At 46.7% G+C, this 19,927-nt stretch overlaps 1 protein-coding gene across 2 annotated transcripts; it reads right to left on the bottom strand.

Moving 5' to 3' along the window:
* Nucleotides 1-526: 526 nt before the first annotated feature.
* LOC147623911 (BTB/POZ domain-containing protein At1g63850-like) lies at nucleotides 527-18,113 on the bottom strand. Of its 2 annotated transcripts, XR_015269230.1 has the most exons (6): nucleotides 16,821-18,113; nucleotides 2,680-3,486; nucleotides 2,415-2,537; nucleotides 2,215-2,291; nucleotides 1,935-2,020; nucleotides 527-1,623 (listed from the first exon to the last, which is right to left on the bottom strand). XR_015269230.1 is itself a non-coding variant. In XM_086820533.1 (2 exons), exons 1-2 carry the CDS (start codon nucleotides 18,012-18,014, stop codon nucleotides 3,193-3,195), a joined length of 1,488 nt encoding a protein of 495 aa, XP_086676659.1. In that variant the 5' UTR covers nucleotides 18,015-18,113; the 3' UTR covers nucleotides 2,566-3,192. The 2 variants fall into 2 exon arrangements, 1 of the variants encoding a protein (XP_086676659.1); XM_086820533.1 differs by lacking the exons at nucleotides 527-1,623; nucleotides 1,935-2,020; nucleotides 2,215-2,291; nucleotides 2,415-2,537 and having other exon boundaries at nucleotides 2,566-3,486.
* Between the last annotated feature and the right edge of the window lie 1,814 nt (nucleotides 18,114-19,927).

Here is a 19,927-nt window from a genome sequence, read left to right as displayed (position 1 = left end):
GAGAGAGTGTGTGGTGTGTGTGTATGCACGCGCATGCGTGCACACATGGGCTTTATCTCTTTTTTTGTGGAAAGAGAGTTTTAATACGTGCACGTGCACAGATGGGATGCATAATAAATTCAATTAAAAAATACAAGAATCCAAAACGAAATGACAAGAATTCAGAAAATAATAAAAGAAACTGCAAAAACTTACAAGTCGATGCAGGAAACCTTACATACTTGTTCACGACATATATCTACTGATTATGATACCAAAGCCAACGATTGTTTTACAGCATGTTGCATGTGGAGGGAGAAAGAGAGAGAGAGATGATTGGCATTTTAAGAGTGCTGCGCGTACACCCAACTGTTCTCCATCCAAAATACACATGTTGCATATACCTTGAGTTCATTTAAGCAAATTCAAATAAGAGAGGAGAAATTTGTACTTGGCTTTGTTCAAAGAGTAAAAGAAAAACATATTTGTCTTTGTTGCATATATCTATGATTGACATTCTGAGTGGTGCAGGCTCCTTCCAAAATACAAATGTTGCATAAATCTCGAGTTCATTTAAGCAAAATTCATATAAGACATATGAGATTTGTACTTTGTTTTGTTCAAAGAATTGTCTTTGTTTAGAACAATCATGTGTCAAAATACTTAAGGCATGCTTATGGGATTATCTTCCCAAAAAGCAGCTCCTTCAACTAGTAGCTCCTGTAGGAACCAAGATTTTATTGTCATTGGTATAGCTAGTGATGCAGGCAGATGCAACCTCCTAATGGTTGTCACTTCAGACTTACTTGCCACCTCACATGACACTTAGTGAAAGGATGAGCCCTTTGGTTAGAGAACACAAACCCATCATCCAATGCCTGAAATCGATCTCCAGGATGCATAAGGCCACCTGATTGATGGGCTTTTATCTCACGCAAGGAGGTCGCTATTGCTCTTTGCAAAGTCTTCAGGTGTTTCAAATTTCGATCCCCATCTACTGCTTCAGTGGCTGCATCTACCACATTACTGACACTTGAATCCTTGAGACCTTTGGGACCTTCCCACGTAAGTGCCTCAACCTCACTCACAGGAACATCTTGCGTCAAAAAGCTGGGTCCAACCTCCATGTGCCCAATGCAGCATGGTTTTTCTTTGTGCATTTTTATACATCGTGGACTTATGGTAAGATCTTTGCATAAGTTTCTTTTCATTGCCACCCACGGGTACATCATCACCAATCACATCAATATTGTAAACGCCACCATAAGCATGACTAAAATTTGATATACTCTTCACTGTGGCAACTGTTTCCCCACAAGCATCCAGAATGCTCTGAGTTCTCTCATGAATGTGAAATTACATGCACAATAGCCTCATTCTTTTAGCACCCACTTGCTTTGTAACCTGGAACCGAAAATGAGGCTGCCAACTAGATACAAGCTTGTGCACAAGCCAACCAGCTCTTCTTCCCCTTGGTCTTCCAGCTTCATAGAAAGCTAGACTTCAAGGTAGCATGAAACTCAATGGAGCCATCACAATCCTTCACATCCTTCAAAACAAGGGCTGTGCAGACTTCTCCTTGAATTCAAAATGGCCCCGAGTCTCCAAAACATTGTGGCTTGTTGTGACCAACCTTTGACCTTTCTGCCATCAAATTTCAACAAACAACGTGCATGCCACAAGCACAGGTAGATCAGATCTTGCCATTTCACATGCGAAAAAGTGAATGCAACAATCTTTACATACCTCATTGCATTAATCTTAGCCTCTGTGAAGCACATTTGAATACCAAGATTTGTTAAAATCAAGAACTCTATTATAAATGGAGGTAAGACACTGAGTAATCCAGTCAGCCTTTGAGGTTTGAGATAATAACCCATGCCACTGACACCCGATTTCTATGGTGATCAAACACTAATAATAGGTATAATTATGAAACTGTGGAGCCAAATCACCTTATATTGATTGGTTCCAAATGTTGAGTCCGTTGAGATGGCACCATTGTTTCCATACTCGCTCATCTTTTAAACTTGCCATGGAACTGAATACCAAGCGCAAAGACGTATTACAAAATCTACATTGAACTTTTTATAAACAAAAAGGTAGCTTACATTTTGCTACACCCATATTTTATTCAGCATTATTGTGACATTTGAAAGTATTGGAGGCACGCAATTAAATTATTGCTCACCAATATGTTATTGCCAGCTGGGGAGTTTTGATAGTGGGTTATACCTGAATGTGGGCATCATGAACTTGTTGAGGGCTGAACCCTTGGCACAACATAAAGAAGACCCAACGCTTTGATTTATCTGATGCCATGGAGTAAAAGCATTATCAAAACCACTGTGAGGAACCCCATGGCATCTCATCCACATGATGCAAGATGTGAAACCACGAGAACCAAATACAACTTCTTTATGAAAATGGCAAACCTCAGGCAAAGGACGTTGCCCTGTCTTGGTCTGAAAGGCAATCTCATCCACCCCTCCATCCCTCTCAGATGAGACAAGCCTTACGAATCCTGATTTAGTCCAGCCTCTCTCGACTCAAAACACCTTGGGATTCAAGTGCAAGTGCAAAAAATGAAACAACTTCCCACATAGCTTGTTAATACTCATGACATCAACAATAACATCTCACTATGGTGTCTTCAGCAGATTCTGTCATGAAAACATCTACAAAGACAAAGATACATACATTTGTTTGTACATATACGCACAATGTATCGACAGGTTATATAATACAATGATCTCAACTTGTAAGCAATTCCTGGAGATTGTCCACTGTCATGAGCCGTGTTTGCAGCAGCAGTTCTTCCTTTGAAAAAACCTAATTTACATATGCAGAGGTCTCCCATATTGTCCACTGTCATAAGCCATGTTTGCAGCAGCAGTTCTTACTTTGAAAAAACCTAATTTGCATATACAGAGGTCTCCCAGATTGTCCACTGTCATGAGCCATGTTTGCAGCAGCAGTCCTTACTTTGAAAAAACCTAATTTACATATCTGTACAGAGGTCTCCCACATCATGCAAACTGTAATGCAGTGACCAAAGCCTGCATAGAAGCTTCAAACAAACTAGCACCTCATGCAAGTGAAGACCATGCCATGCCTCATTTGTCTGACTTGTACAGTCTTTCCAGCCTACCATGCTCGAGAAGGCGAATTTCCACGACTTGTAACAGCTACTTCAGTATGCCTAGAGAGCAATCAAAAGCCTTCATCTTCGCAACTATTTCCAGTGCCTTCACCAGTACCAGCTCGGCGGAACCACATATTGAAAGCTGACATAAGGTGAGGACAATCTTCCACACTTCGAGTGGCAAAACTTAAGCATTGTGGCAATAGTGTTTGGGCATCATTCAGGGGTAGAGTTGAGATGATACGTAAAAATACATCCTCAAGTTCTTGATGTAGCAGCTTTGGAGTGGAGGCAGCAGGTGATGGATTATCTCGAGACACAAGAAGCACAGGCAGCCAATACTTCACTAGCTTTTTCCTGACCTGCAAAAGGAAAATGCTGTTACACAAAGTATACTTCTGTCCTTACCTCAATTGTACAAAACAAAACCATCAAAAACATGTGGAGAATGCTTGCCTTGTTAAAAAATTAGGTCATAGTTGTGATATACCTGCCCCTTCAATGCTAGCAGACCAGTTTGGCTTTGGGCTGCATTTTGGGTGGCCAGGCCTCCACCCAAGTGTGGACGACCACTGGACACTTTTGGGCAGCCCTGTATGAAACCATACATGGGAAAAAGGAGAATTTCAAATCGTGTGGAGCTGGCCAACCAGCCCCTCAGACCCCTATACACATAGGCTGGTTGGGTTCATAGTTCATCATCTCTTGTACCCATGGGTTCTACTGCAAAGAAGCAACTCACAAGCAAGCGAGCTGGAGAGATCTGAAGTCATCATCAACGGGATGAGTGCTGGCTCCTTACAGCAGCATTTCACTAAGATCAGGGAGATCTATTTGAGTATCGTTTTGTTCTTGGAAACATTCAGTTGTAACCTTTTCTTTTAGGTCTACTTGTTGTGTGCATGTATTTTAACTTTTGTGCCCCGCTGCTCTTTCTCTCTCTCATAAACTCTTGCACATAGCATGAGCTGGTATCAGAGCCTAACCTTGCTTCAACTAGATATGTGCGTACGTGGTTCCAGAGTGCGAACAAGGTATATGTAGACACTCTACACTTGGGCACCACTGCCAGTTCAGCTTCAGAGCCTAGGAAACCTGCAGATTTTCTTTTTCAACAACCCATGTGCATTGACTGCCTGTTAGGGATAATGCCCTTAGAATCAGGAGTGTGCCACAAGATCGGTTTTGAAAAAATCAATTTTGGGTTTCTTACATTGATCATTAGATCGGTAAAAATTTCCCCTAAAATGTTTGTTATTGTGTGTGGGACGACACTCCCCCACTAGAATTGTGCTTATCTTGGTGTTGCACGATCCCGGCCTGGGAAATACCGAAAGTATGAAGAATGCATGCAGGCTTGTCTGGATGTGAAGGCAGCTGCTTTGGTGTCAGTTCAAACTATTTTTGTTCAATTTCAAGTGTTTTTCCCTGCAGAAACAACATTTGGTGTGCAGACTGGGCTGTCGTCATCTTCAACATCACATCTTTGAGCTCATCTTCAATAGTTTCAACAACATCGTCAATAGTATCACCGATTTCTACATTCCTGCTAAGTATCATTTCCACGCTACACTATATTTTTTCATACACTTTGCAAGTTTCAATCGTCATCATCAGTGATCTACTAGCAGTCATATCGGTTGCATTCATTGGGCATTGACAGTACCTGCAAGTAGTTCGAATATTTGCATTCTATGTCAGAGATAAGTTATTTGCAGGCAAGCAATGATTGGCATGCTTGTTGAGGGGATAAGCTTGACGGGACCAACTACCTATTGTGGTCCTATATGATGTACCATTTATTGGTCACCAAAGGGGGCTTGGAATGTTGTTAATTAGCATTGAGGCACTCCTTGTCTCACCAACATAACAACGTAGTACAAGTACTTCAGATAGTGATACAAGTTCTGATGTAACTATTGGCCTCTGCCTCCGCACCTCCTATAGGTGGAACAACATAGGTGAGATGGCAGGGATGTCTGCTACTTTGAAATATGGTATCTGGTACTTTAAGCCATGGGCTTTATAGGTTGGACAAGTATGAGATATTGGCACATAATGCTTGTTCAGTTACTACCAAGGTAGGATCAAAACGTACGTACGGATCGATCCGTACGTCCCCCCCTCCCCCCCCCCCCCCCCCCCCGCGCCCAGTACGGCTAGCAATATGCTGGCCCGGCCCCCTTTCCCCAGACACCCTTGCTCAGGCCCCCAAGGCAGCAACATAACTCTCTCTCTCTCTCTCTCTCTCTCTCTCTCTCAAAGCTGAAGCCCACCATCTGTGGCATCCTTACGCGATCGTCCACGGAAGGAAGGAGAGACTCTTGAGGTGGACAAAGAGGCAATCAAAGAAGAGATCACCAAAACCCTCACCCACACAATCGAGGGGAAAATGGAGGCGGCCCACGAAGGATGGGTAGAAGTGATGAAGAAGAACATCAAAAAGGAGGTGCAAGAAGATGTACAAGTGATGAAGAAGAACATCAAGAAGGAGGTACAAGAAGATGTACACATGATGCAGTCTACTCTTGATGAAGAGAAGATGCGACGGATCCGGCGCCTCAACATCCGAGTCACAGGGATACCAGAGAGCACTACCTCCACGCCCGAGATTGACGGGCGGAACCTATGTACCAAGCTAGGACTAAAGGAGGATGAGCCGCTCCCATTCACTAGAGTATGGAGGACAACCCCAAAGGACTCCACCAAAGGCAAGGCCTTAGTGCTACAGTTCCCGGACGAGGAGAGTAGGATGAGCTTTATGAGAAGACGGGCTATCTTGAGGAGCTTGCCACGGGACCCCATCTACTTCGATGATGACCTCACATGGATGCAACTGGAGCACAGAAGATTATGCATGCCGAAGATCAAGGCGGCACGCAAAGAAGGGAAGAAGGCACATTATAGGGATGGTCACATCTACATTGATGGGAAGAGGGTCGAATAGCGCCATCTGGCCTATCAGACACGGAGGAAAAACAAAGAGATACACATAGACAAGAGATAGTGCAAGCCTTGATCAAGGATCTCACCTGCTGAAAAAGCCCCTTAAACTCTTCTGTCAAGAAGATCACCCAACGGGTTTCCGAAAAGGAATGCCATACCCATATGGAGGGCGTCGGCTCGAGGGAGGTGTCCCAAACAAAGCGATACCCGGCGGTAGCCCGATTCCCACCAGATATCGAAGGCGAGGCCATACCCAGAACAGTGTCTACAACGGCTCGGGCTCAGACAATTCACGGGACAGCTCGTTGTAGTACTTAGGTACGGCCACGCGGAGGAAAGCTGCAACGCATTGTGCATAGGCGATCCTCTGTTTCGGGCAAGGGACTACCCAGCCAGGTAGTCTCCTCCAACGAGCCTCCCCTCCAAGGAGAATGGTTCCGATTTCGCAATCCGACAGGTTCCGGTCTAGCCCCCTGGCATGTATGATGGCGGGCTGAATTGCCTCCCTGGGGCCATCCAGTCCGGAGCACTGAATGAGGAGGTGGGTAAGGGAACTTTCGTTCTCATCCCCTTTACACACCGGGCACGTCCTAGGTGTGGATCGCATCACCTTATCCTTAAGACGTAGCCCGTCCACGCGAGCAAGGAGCAGAAGTTTCTCACCAGCCCCCCCGGGCCCCTCACTTTCAGGAGCTTATTGGAGACCCACCCACCCATCATACAGCCACCACGCACTATTTTTCACTTCACTCAGGACCTAGCCGAGGTGTACGACTATCATGTTCATGATCAGCTATTTGCCTTAGATCCATCGGCACCCATGGCCATGCTCACCTCCCAGCTCTCACATGTACTGCACTCCGCAACCGCGAGGAGTTTCCCATACCACATACAGACAGGACGGCCACCTACATCTGGGAGCATGCCCCAGAACCGATGGTATGATGATGAGTGCAGAAACCTTTACCGCAGTCTCCGAGTGCAGAGGGCTCGCGGGGAGATCACCCAGAGGCAGGTAGGCAGGCAGGAGGATGCATACTCTCACCCGCCGTAAGCGGCGAGCTTATGAGGAGGCTCAGTACTGGGACACATATCACATGCTCATGAGCAGAGATGCTGCTGCTACTTGGAGGAGACTCAGAGAGCCCCGTCCTCCCACACCTATTGCCGATCCTCAGACCTGGCAGACATATGCAGAGAGACTTTATGATGTGCCTGCACAGCCCCCTATACCACAGCCCACAGAGCCATGCTCCACAGTCTCCACCTTCTTCACCCCACCTATGGTTAGGAGGGCCATATGCCGACTCCAACATGGACGGGCGACAGATCATACAGGATTACAGGGAGAGCATCTCATCTATGCTATTGATACATTGGCACCATTTCTTGCTCATCTCTTCAACAGAGCTCTGTCAGAGGGGTTTCCGGTTGAGTGGACGATGCACACTATTGTGCCGATCCATAAAGCGGGAGATGTACTAGACCCCGGGAACTACATGACCATCATGATTGGCCATATATTGGCCAAACTATACGGGGCAGTTTTGGGGCAGAGCTGAGCACTCATGCAGAGCTTGGGCGATTGAGAGCAGCAAGCCAGGCAGGCTTCCGTCGAGCCTTCTCGACCATCGACCACATTTTTACGTTGAGGTGCCTGATTGATCAGGCCAAGGCACGGAGGCAACGGCTCTATTGTTGCTTTGTGGATTTCCGCAAGGCATTTGATACTGTGCCCAGAGAGCGCCTCTTTCGGCGACTACAGACACTAGGCATACCTTCAGACATGATGTGGGGCATATACAGGCTATACGAGCAGGTCTTCGGGAGAGTTCGATGCCCAGGAGGCTTGTCCGACACAGTTGCTAGCACCATTGGTGTGAAGCAGGGATGCCCGCTCTCCCCCACGCTCTTTGGGCTCTATATTGATGAGGTGGTCGATTACATCACACAGGGAGGAGGCTCTGGGGTTGAGCTATCAGGTATTACTGTCCATGTTATGCTTTATGCTGATGACATCGTCTTGGTATCTAACACGCAGGTTGGACTTCAAAGACACCTTGTGGCTTTTGATGACTTCTGCACACAGCAGGGGCTCATAGTGAACCTTGGGAAAACCAAGGTTATGATCTTCCACACTTCACCCACAGTCAGGAGCCACACTACTCTCACATTAGCAGGAGGGCGGGTCGAGGTGGTGAGCTCTTATGTTTACCTTGGCATCACATTTACTAGCTCAGCTGGACGCTTCTCCATGGCTCAGGCAGTCCGAGACAGAGTGACCCGGGGGTATGCAGCTCTTGCTGGCCTTGAGCGTCAGTGTCATCAGGCACATTTTCAGGAACCCCGCACGAAGGGGTGGCTCTTTGATACAGTGACACCAGCCTTGATGCATGCAGCAGCGGTTTGGGCACCAGGGCTTGCAGCCTCCACATGGGTACAGCTGGAGAGACCACAGATCTTGATGCTCTCGAGGATGATACGCAGCAAACCATCCGTCCCGCACGACATTGTTCGAGCTGAGTTTGTTGCACCACCTATGGCAGTGGAGGCATTGTTCCAGACGATCTCCTTTATATACAGGATGAGGGAGATGCCCACGGAGAGATTATCCCGCCGAGCTTTTGAGGCATCCAGACAGCTGGCTGAGGCTGGACACACTGGATCTTGGTATGCACAGATGCTACAATGGTTCTCACATCATGGGATAGACATTGAGCGGTTGCCACCTTTTCAGTATGATCACTCTGCTCCACGGGGTTACCTCTTTCTCAATGAGAGGAACAAAGTGATGAGACAGGACATATGGCAGCACTACATACAGGAGACATGGACAGCACGAGAGAGCCCACTACCACCGAAGATGCTGTATTACAGAGGCCACTTTATGAGCATCTCAGGGGATGGGTTTATACATCGACCGCGGTACATGGATGTATACATGCCACACAGCTCTCGCGTTGCTATTGGACAGCTACGAGTCTCATGACATTAGCTAGAGATAAGAGGCTGGGAGAGCGGCACAGGTTCCCAGAGCTGAGCGGATATGCAGATTGTGCCGCGAGGAGGTGGAGACTGAGGATCACTTTGTATGTAGATGTAGAGCCCACTAGGGGGTCAGAGATAGATATGCAGGATTGTTTGAGGAGCACTCTTCACTACATCAGTTGATGGAGGCCTTGGACCAGCGACAGCTTGGCAGACTACTACTAGAGCTTCATAGTTCTCGAGAGAGACTCCTCCAGACACCCGCTCCCACTAGGGGTGGGAGACAGTCCCGTGGAAAGGTGCTTAAGAGAGCACGTGGATTGCTTAGCTACAGAGGTTGTTTTAGACATAGCTTCTTTGAGGCAGACATGGGTCCCCCTTGCACGAACAAGGAGGACAAGCTCAATGGTACAAACTATGATCACTGGAAGCTACAGATGAAGGTCTGGTTCACACACAAGGGTCTCTGGGAGATTGTTCAGGGCCACGAACGAAAGCCTGAACGCCCTACCAGCTCTAGGAAGTGGACTCAGGACCAGGAGGATGCCTTTCTCACCGAACTTTCAGCTCGGGAGAATCAAGACTCAAAAGCTCACTCTGCACTTGCACGAGCCATCTCACCAAAGGTCTCCCCCGCCATGCAAACATTGGATTGTGTTGCTTCTGTTTGGAGAAAGCTGACAGACCTATATGCACGGGACTCTACAATGCGGTCTGTCAACCTATTGGGTCAACTCTTTTCTCTGGAGTTTAGAGCAGGGACTTCCATGCAGTCATTTGTGATGAAGGTTAAGGTAATTCATGACCAATTAGTAGCAATGGGTACTGCCCTGACCTCTTCTCAGTTAGCTGCTCTCCTCCTCATCAAGCTTCCTGCAAATTATGACACGGTTTCTCAAGCTTTGCGGGTTCAGATCACAACACGTTCCCTCTAGATTGATGATCTGTGTACTGTCCTCTTGGAAGAGGAATCCATCCTAGTTTCTCAGGGGAAATTGAAAGTTTCATCATCTATTGGACCTGATCAAGCACTCTCGACGGTGCAAAAAAAAGTTCGGAGTCGGTGTTACAAGTGTGGGAAGAAAGGCCACCTGTCAAAGGATTGTCAGTCAAAGGACAAAGACAAAGCCAAGGACAAGGGCAAGTCTTCCAAGAAGGGCAAAGACAAGTCACATGACACTGACACAGACTCGTCTAGTGATAACCCCAGCTCTCCCAAGGCCTTACAGTCTGGAGAGAACATGACTGGTGTCCTGCTCTGATCCTAAGGACATCCCCTGCGTGCAGTCTTCCAGAAACGGCTTGTGGGAGGGTGAGGGAGCTTTCAAAAGCTCTCTTATATTAAATCTAGCGCATGGGACCCATGTGTCGGAGACTATGGACAGGATGTGTTCCATGTTCATTTGTTCGAGGTTATTGGATGTGATGTGTTCACAGTTCTACTTTGAGTTTGGAGCCAAGCATATTTTCTTTTGCTCTTTATAGTGGCATTATGTTCTCTGAAGACAACAAGCTGACGTGCATTTTCCGAGGTGTACTCAGTACTGGCCATGCTGAGGTGTCCATGGTCGCACCTTCGTCATCAGTTTTCTTCGGACTTTTTTGCACACTTCAAGATGCAGAAGGGGTGTTAAAATATTGCATCCTTCTATTTATGCTGTCGTGAAGCTATCGGCCTGTTTTCCTACAGACGACTGCTTCATGTACAAGTATAGAAGAGGTGCTCCCTTTATTCATTCAACATATCATTACTTGCCCTATTTGCTGGCTCTTGTACTCTATAACCTCAAGCTAATAAAGCTCAATTCTTGCTTGCAATCTTTCTCTCTCTCATGTTCATTGCTTCCGCTTGTGCACATTCTTTCACCACCTGCCTACACACTGTTGTACCTGTAACTAGCCTCAACCAGTGGGGTCGGTTGCCACATGGCGCTCTTGCAGTAGAGGTGTGTCACATTCTCCGCCACTTGCATTGCAGTTGTCTGCCGCTACATGGTGTCCACATAAAGTGCCCTCTCATTGAAGGAAAGATCAAAGCAAAGCTCATCCATGGTACCCACGATCCCAAACATTGTGAGACCACTTTGCATCCAATGCGAGGTTCACATTCTATCAACACAAAGACTTGCAAGAAACCTACGAATGGCCTGCAAGAAACTCCGCTATCCACACTCCATTCACTAATGCATCGACTCAAATGGAGCACAATAGCTGTTTGCACCAACTCTAAAGGAAGACAACAAAATCGAGAACAGTACTCCTCAGAAGAGTTGTTACATGCACTGAACTTGATCGTGATAATGCACAACAGGGCCTTCTTTATACCTTTATGTGGTGAGAATCTTTAGCATCAACTTTAGAGAGAGAGAAGAAATGTAGAAGACGACATAGTATTGGATCCCAATACCCACTTAAGCCCCACCACCTCTCTCCCCCCCCCCTCTGCAAGCAAGAGTATTTGCTTATATTATTCTTTGGAGAAATGTTGTACAATGCTAGGTACAAGTGATATGAATGCCCAACGCAAGGACGAGGAAGACCGTACGTCGCCTGAGTATCCACCTATCCCGAGGCTCTGTTGAAGACTCTCCTTGGCCACTGATGCAAGTCCAAATAGCTATAGGACTGCACATATGCTAGCTGAGTGTGAAGAGTATCTTCCTTCCTTAGCCTAGAGTGATTGGATGCTGCAAACTGAAGGTACTTTGCCGAATACCTCAATGGATTTTGTGTGGACTGAGGTCATGATTTTATACCACCTCTGGACTGCAGTCGGATGCCTTAGAAGGTTGTCAACTAATCCAAAATGTCCCACGACTGACTTAAATGACCAGTCCGCTACCAATGAGGTGACAGCTCAAGTGGTGAAGGCGTTTGCCTAGGACCAAGAGGTCTTGAGTTCAAAACCCCCCTTGGTGCTTCCTTGGCAGCATCGCCTATGGGCGGATAATTAAGCACCTACGGACAGTGAAAAATCAATAACTACGGGAGGATCTTGGGCCTAAGGCCAGTCGAAAATAAAAATGACCAGTCGGCTGCTCCAATACCTGGTCGGGTGCTGTTGGCTGCTCCCACGCCTAGTCGGATGCAAACTGTGCCCAGTCGGCTACTGTGGGGCTGGTCAGGTACTGGCCGCCTGAATGGGAAAGGGTCTTGGCTGCCCCTTGCAAGGCTAGCCCATGTTGGGCTGCCCCCTTATGTGCAATGAGACCTATATGCAAATACTACTATGGTTAACAACTATATGCTTCTGAATGATGCTTTCTCCAAGTGGGTTAAGAGGATTGACATCTAACTCACCTCTAAAGCTCAGAGACTGACCTACGTAGCTTGTGCCTGACTGTCCCTAGATTGAGGGCTCACAATGGGGTCACGGTGTACGTCAAATAATCCTAGAAAAGGTTCTACTTCTGTACAAATGCTGCACTGAAAATCATGGTAGTGTGTCACTATGTACCCCAGTGTAGGGTGCACGTGACAAGATCTGCACCAAATCTATATCCATCCGCATTGCTCGACACTTGTATGTCTAGACCACCATCCTATGAAACATGCTCCAAGTAAAACATCCAGCAGATACACCAAAGAAAAACTCCCATTGTTGACAATAAAGTCTCCAAGAAATTTGTGCACTGTGAAGACACACCCACTGGCATATCCTCCCAAGGTGAAGACAAATCCGGTGATATGTCATCCCATGATCAAACACGGAAGATACTCTACCCAATGCAAATGGAAGGTTACAAGAGTCCTCCTGTTCTGGCCCTGAAACTGAAGCAACCACCACTGATATCACATGCACCCTGCACTGGAATGCTACGTGACACATTGGCTCTACATCAATGCAACATGTATCCAATAGGATTACCTTTTTTAGGAATATTTTGTCGTATGTTGTGGCCCCATTGTGAGCCCCAATCCGGGACATGTCAAGCACGAGTTACGTAGGGTCAGTCTCCACAGCCATAGAGTGTCTGCATCTGCCAGTCCTCTTACCCACTTGGATAATTCATCAGATAGGTTCATGTAGAAGTCAGACTTACGCAGTAGATCTTGCATCAAAAGCATGTTTAAAGCATGAAACCATGGGCCAATCAGCCCATAAGGAAGCATACCTTGGGGTTGATGCTTAGCATCATTAGCCACCATAAGCTCTGCTTGTTTAGAGCCATTTACAACCCTGGACAGCATATAAAACCAGTCGACAGCATAAGAAGGCTTCCATAAAGCAGTTGGCCAGTACTAAATGCCTACAGGCAATAGTCGGCCCGCATAAACAGTGGACAGTAGCGGTCAGGTAGATGCTTGCAGGCAGCCAACATTAAAAGACACATATGATGTTAGGCACAGAATTAATGCTGTAATTAGCATTTTATGTCCAATAAAAACAGGCTAGCAGCAAAACATCATATATAAGCAGTCGCCTAGTTCACAGCATAAATCATCATTCATAAAATCAGTCTACAGCAGTTCCAGAGCAGTTGTGTGTGCCTAGAGCCTCCAGCTTCTTGTGCATACATTCAGCAGTCAGCACTTTATTGTGCTACAATTCCCAAGGCCTCCGCAAAGAGCATTCTTCAGCATTCAGCCAGCATATGTGCATCCCTTAGTTTTGGGTTTGCATAGTGGTCATCGAAGAGCTATTCAAAGGAGCTTGGACAACATATGGTTCAACCCACGTTCGGTCTACTTTGTCCTTGCATTTGGCAGACCTCAGTCATCTTTCATACTCATTGTACAAAGTTCTCCAAAGAAATAAGCAAATACTCCTGCTTGCAAACAGTTGGGAGGGGGGGGGGGGGGGGGGGGGGGGCGCTTTCAATGGGTAATTGGGACCCAATATTGTTTCCACTCTCTCTCTCTCTCTCTCTCTCAAAGTGGAATTGCATAAACTCACAGGTATAAAGAAGGCTTTGTTGGGCATTACGACGATCAACCTATTGCATGCTACAACGGAGGCCAAAGATTCCCCACCTAGTCCAAATGGGAATTGTGAAGACTCTACCTCGAAAACTTGGCCGAAAACTTCCTCTATTCAAGCTTGTGGCACGATGCAATGAAGCGCCTTTGGTGTGTAGCGTGTTCTCAACCCAAGAAATGAAAAAAGGTTGAGGTGTGCACACATGCATCTCCTTCACACTTATCGTCCGGTTTTGAAGAAGCCTCCTCCTTAGACTGCTCCTCCAACGATCTTCTTGGTAAAGTGAAACATTGGCCAATAAGTCGCTTGGCTCAGGACTCTTCCTCCCGAGAGTCATGTCTACGACACTCCCTCACTAGAACTGTTGTTATCCTCCATGGCCTTAGCAGCTCCTTCAGTAGGAATCTCCTTGCCCTTCAGCTACTGGACTTTCTGCTAAATCCCAGACTTGGGACTTTCCCGAGTGTCGAGGGTAGTAGCCATACATGCTGCGTCCAAGAGATCATGGGGATAGAGTACATGCACATCTATGTGCAAGGACGGTTTACCATCCACAAAACGCTCAACCTGCTTTGACCGTCGAAGGGTCTTGGGGAGCATGAGCAGCAGAAGCTTCCTAAACCAGGCAAGGTAGTCAGATATCAATTCGCCGTGTTTCTATGAAAAGCGCTCTGTGGTAAGCTGTCTCCGAATGCCTTGATCCTTGCAATATTGTTGAAACTCGTGGGATGTTAACTCACCCCCTCTATCACTCCTGAGAACCTTGACCGAAGAACCCATCGTGGTTTCAAATCTTGATAATAATCCACAGGGACAAACTCCTTCAAGACTACCTTGCGGCAATCATCCGAGCAAGAAATGAAGTTGTGCCTAAGGTGGTCTTCCCACCACAAGAGGGTGGCACCTAATTGCCCACGCACACATCTGCCTGCTCCAGGAGACCGCTCGCCTGCTTATGCACTGTTTGGGGGGGGGGGGGGGGGGAGGGTAATTGGGACCCAATATTGTTTCCACTCTCTCTCTCTCTCTCTCTCTCTCTCTCTCTCTCTCTCTCTCAAAGTGGAATTGCATAAACTCACACGTATAAAGAAGGCTTTGTTTGGGCATTACGACGATCAACCTACTGCATGCTACAACTGAGGCCAAAGATTCCCCACCTAGTCCAAATGGGAATTATGAAGACTCTACCTCGAAAACTTGGCCGGAAACTTCCTCTATTCAAGCTTGTGGCATGATGCAATGAAGCGCCTTTGGTGTGTAGCGTGTTCTCAACCCAAGAAATGAAAAAAGGTTGAGGTGTGCACACATGCATCTCCTTCACACTTATCGTCCGGTTTTGAAGAAGCCTCCTCCTTAGACTGCTCCTCCAACGATCTTCTTGGTAAAGTGAAACATTGGCCAATAAGTCGCTTGGCTCAGGACTCTTCCTCCCGAGAGTCATGTCTACGACACTCCCTCACTAGAACTGTTGTTATCCTCCATGGCCTTAGCAGCTCCTTCAGTAGGAATCTCCTTGCCCTTCAGCTACTGGACTTTCTGCTAAATCCCAGACTTGGGACTTTCCCGAGTGTCGAGGGTAGTAGCCATACATGCTGCGTCCAAGAGATCATGGGGACAGAGTACATGCACATCTATGTGCAAGGATGGTTTACCATCCACAAAACGCTCAACCTGCTCTGACCGTCGAAGGGTCTTGGGGAGCATGAGCAGCAGAAGCTTCCTAAACCAGGCAAGGTAGTCAGATATCAATTCGCCGTGTTTCTATGAAAAGCGCTCCGTGGTATGCTGTCTCCGAATGCCTTGATCCTTGCAATATTGTTGAAACTCGCGTGGGATGTTAACTCACCCCCTCTATCACTCCTGAGAACCTTGACCGAAGAACCCATCGTGGTTTCAAATCTTGATAATAATCCACGGGGACAAACTCCTTCAAGTCTACCTTGCGGCAATCATCCGAGCAAGAAATGAAGTTGTGCCTAAGGTGGTCTTCCCACCACAAGAGGGTGGCACCTAATTGCCCACGCACACATCTGCCTGCTCCAGGAGACCACACGCCTGCTTATGCACTGTTGTTCCTGTGTGCCAGCCTCAGCCAGTGGTTGGCTGCCACGTAGCACTCCTGCAGTAGAGGTGAACCACACACCTTTCCCAACAATGCTGGCCAATGGATTTTGGGCTGCATTTTGTGTGGCCAGGCTCGCAGCTTATGGGGACCAAAATGTGGACTGATCACCAGACACTTGTGGTCAAATCTTTTTCTTGGGGGCGACTGGACTAGAGTTTTTGCACTCATACTGGACCGTAGTGGTTTTAATGGGGGAGATTGTGATACACCTTCCCCAAAAATGCTGGCCAACTACTCTGGCATGGATTTTGGGCTGCATTTTGGGTGGCCAGGCCAGCAGCTGATGGGCACCCAAGTGTGGCTGATCACCAGACACTTGGGGGCAGCCCTGTGTGAACCAATATAAGGATAAGGTAGAAACTAAACATAATCAAACAGCACACACGACTCAAATAAGAAGCATATACCGTAAAAGCAACATGAAACCAGATCACCGGACACTTGTGATCAAATCTTTTTTCTTGGGGGTGACTGGACTAGAGTTTTTGCACTCATACTGGACCGTAGTGATTTTAATGGGGGAGATTGTGATGCACCTTCCCCAAAAATGCTGGCCAACTACTTTGGCATGGATTTTGGGCTGCATTTTGGGTGGCCAGGCCAGCAAACATATATATATATATATATATATATATCAAACAGCACACACGACTCAAAAGCATATACCGTAAAAGCAACATGAACCCATGCAAGCCTTGGAAAACATGATGTGCTACCTGGCATGAAGCAATTATTGTTCCAGCAGCTACTGCATTGGCAAGGCGGCAAGTGCATCTGAGAACTAGAGCTGGCAAACTAGGAGCAATACTACGCCAAGCATCATCATTGAAAGCCCTTTGCAGATTGGCAGTGAAAACATTTTGTTCACTCCATTCAGTCACCGCATTGTCTGCAACCCTCAATTCAATCATCCTCTCCACTAGCCAAAGTAAATGTTTACCATTCACTGAAGCAGTGTGCAAATTCATCCGCTGAAGAGCCTCTATCTCATCATGCCGACCACGGAGATTTGGACTGGAATATTCTTCTACGGAATCTTTCACAATCTTCAGACTGTTTGCAAATGCACTGTCAAGTACAATCTTTACGGTGGACCGCGAAGCATGATCATTGAGTAGCCTGGCAACAAAGGCCTTTACAGTGGCCCCATTGGGGTGAGTATGGGTGGCTGCATAGACTAGTCCGCCGAGCATGTCTTGTACTGCTGTTGTGTTGAAGGGAACCACTCTAGCAAGCAATTGGGCGGATTCTCTTAATTGAAGGGAAGTGACTACATCCAGGACCCTTTTTTCCTCATCTTCTGTCCATGGAACGGCTTCAAGGTACTGGACACAAGCTGTGATGCATTCATCATAGAGCCATTCTGCAGCCACAGGCAGGCAGGACAGAGCAGTGGGAACATCTGTGATAAACCCTTGGAAATCCTTGGAGTAAAGAAGCTGCATAACCAGGAGGTAGGGCTCAACCCCGCGGGAAGCAGGGATGGTCATGTTGATGTGCATTCGCTTCTCATGATTGGGCCCCTCGGAGAACTGTCTGGCTTCCTGCCATCGCTCTGATAAGACTGTAGCAAAATACCGGCACTGCTCCAGGACGAGGGCATGCAGGAAGACCTCTGTGCTGGTTAGGGTTGATTCAGCTTCCAAATCGCTGGCATCTGCAGAGGCAACCTGTTGGGGATGCAAGAAGAGCACCACATCTGCCGTGGTTGGATCGTTGAACACGATAGGGCTTTTAGATGATCGCTTGGATTTGCCATCGCTCTCGAACTCCACAAACTCCACTCTACTGGAGCCAGGCTTTTGCTCGCTGGCAGGGGGGGGAGGAGGAGGAGGGGGAGAAGGACGCTCGGCAAGCGAAGACAGGCGGTTGCTGCTGCCTACACGCTGCTTTTTCTTTGCAGACTGCATCTTACGGACATAAAGAGAGAGAGAGGGGGAGAGAGACAGAGGGGGGGGGAGAGAGAGAGACAGCACGCACAGATCGCGAGCTACGTGCAGAGAAAATGAATATACGGTTTTATGTATTATGCACACGTCTTGAGCTTATCTATCTCTACAGTGTAACCCTTTATTTTTTATCAATTTCAAAGGTTAGCCCACTGCTAGTGGCATATGGTTTGTTATTGGCATACGGTTTTAACATGTAATCCAGTGTTCACAAGACAAAGAACAAAAGAATCTTCACAAGACAAAAAATAAAAGAATCTTCACAAGACAAAGAACATAATGGAAGAGAGATCGAGAATAATAATGAGTTACTGTTTGTCAACCCAATTACCATATGCTTACCCAAGGAGCTTTGATGACGATCTAGGTAGACTTCAGCGATGGAGGATATCATGTACTCGTGCATAATGCAATGAAGATAGATTTCAACTCAATGATCTCGATATATTAAAGGATGATGCCAAAGTCGCTTTAAATATTATACCCAGGGTTGATCGTATTATAGGTTAGCCTCAAGTGGCATCCCTATGACTGGTCAAAATAGATCAAGCTAACTGCATCACTCGACTAGGCACAATAATAGATTAAACAATAGACCGATCTTCGTGTAGCTTCCAAGGTCATTTGGGTGCCCCTTTGGACCCCATAACGTGAGGACTATGTGTCCCAAAAAGATCTCCTTCTATCCTAGAATGTGATCAATCAAGCCGCACTTACATGCATCCTATATTTGGCATGGTATCAAGTCTACATAGTCATCTCCAAACCATCCAACCATCGATGGCCAACATCCAATGTCTAAACTAGGCACTATTGGGACATCAAGGTGCTGAATGTTGGAGGTGCAAATCTTGCTTGGGTGATGGGTTGCAAAATGGAAAAAGGGATGTCAAGTAATCCCACATGCAAAGATAGTGTAAAAGATGAAAGGACATATATAGTCCAAATAGACCTATCCTATCTTCAACTTTCCCAAGCTAGTATCTTGTGGAAGATTGGAGGGCTGATTAGGCAAAGTGGAGGCTTACCTTAGCATGCCAACGCCTCCGCAAGCCCATCAGGCTTGTGCACGGTAGACATATATGTTGGCTAGCTGTCATGGTGTGGTCATGGACACATCAGTGATGGCAACTCTTAGTTTCCAAGATTGTATCAAGGCCTTGGGTTATGATCCCGAGCCATAACTCTTCGTGATCATATGGAGGGGGCTATTGGAGGTGCAAATCTCACATAGGTAATGGGGATTGCAAGATGGGAAAAGGATGTCAAAATAATCCTACATGCAAAGATAGTGTGGCAGGTGAAAGTGTATATGTAGTCCAAAGGGACCCCTCGTATCTTTTACTCCCCCAATCTTTTCTTTTGTGTAAGATTGGAAGGCTGCTTAGCCAAAGTGGGGCCGTACCTTAGCATGTCAGTGTCTCTACACGCCCATGCAGGCTAGTGGTGGACACATACCCTACCATTACGATTGTGGCAGTGGACACATCATAGATGTGCTAGTTGGTTTCCAAGACTCAACACACGATGACTAGTCCTCATAAAGGGAGGCTTACAAAATAGAGCAACATGTCACTCACATAATCACAATGACGAGGGTAGAGAGCATTGATTATAAACACACCCCCTCAATTTCCCACTCATAGGCAAACTACCACTTTGGGCCAATGTCGAGTCGATGAAGATGCCACTCCAAAACAGATCTCTCCCAAGAGCCTTTGTGAAGATATCTAAACAATTCTCTGTAGTCACCAGTTGGACATCTCCATTCATGATCAGCTCACACACATAGTGTTATTGTACTTAATATGCTTCATGTTGAACACCAAGTTCTTCGTAGTATATAAATTTTATTGTCACAACTTTGTTTGTAG

This window comes from Cibotium barometz, chromosome 26 (genome assembly GCF_041138505.1).
Source record: "Cibotium barometz isolate CiBa-2024 chromosome 26, ASM4113850v1, whole genome shotgun sequence".
Classification (NCBI taxonomy): domain Eukaryota; kingdom Viridiplantae; phylum Streptophyta; class Polypodiopsida; order Cyatheales; family Cibotiaceae; genus Cibotium; species Cibotium barometz.
Note: the sequence above shows the minus strand (reverse complement) of the source record. Positions and strands in the feature narration are given on the sequence as shown.

Excerpts from the sequence above, each read along its gene's own strand:
- LOC147623911 (XM_086820533.1), bottom strand. The coding sequence starts at position 18,014 with ATGCAGTCTGCAAAGAAAAAGCAGCGTGTAGGCAGCAGCAACCGCCTG. Across the intron at positions 3,487-16,820 it reads CAATAATTGCTTCATGCCAG|GTCAGGAAAAAGCTAGTGAA; the intron begins GTAGCACATCAT and ends TTCCTTTTGCAG.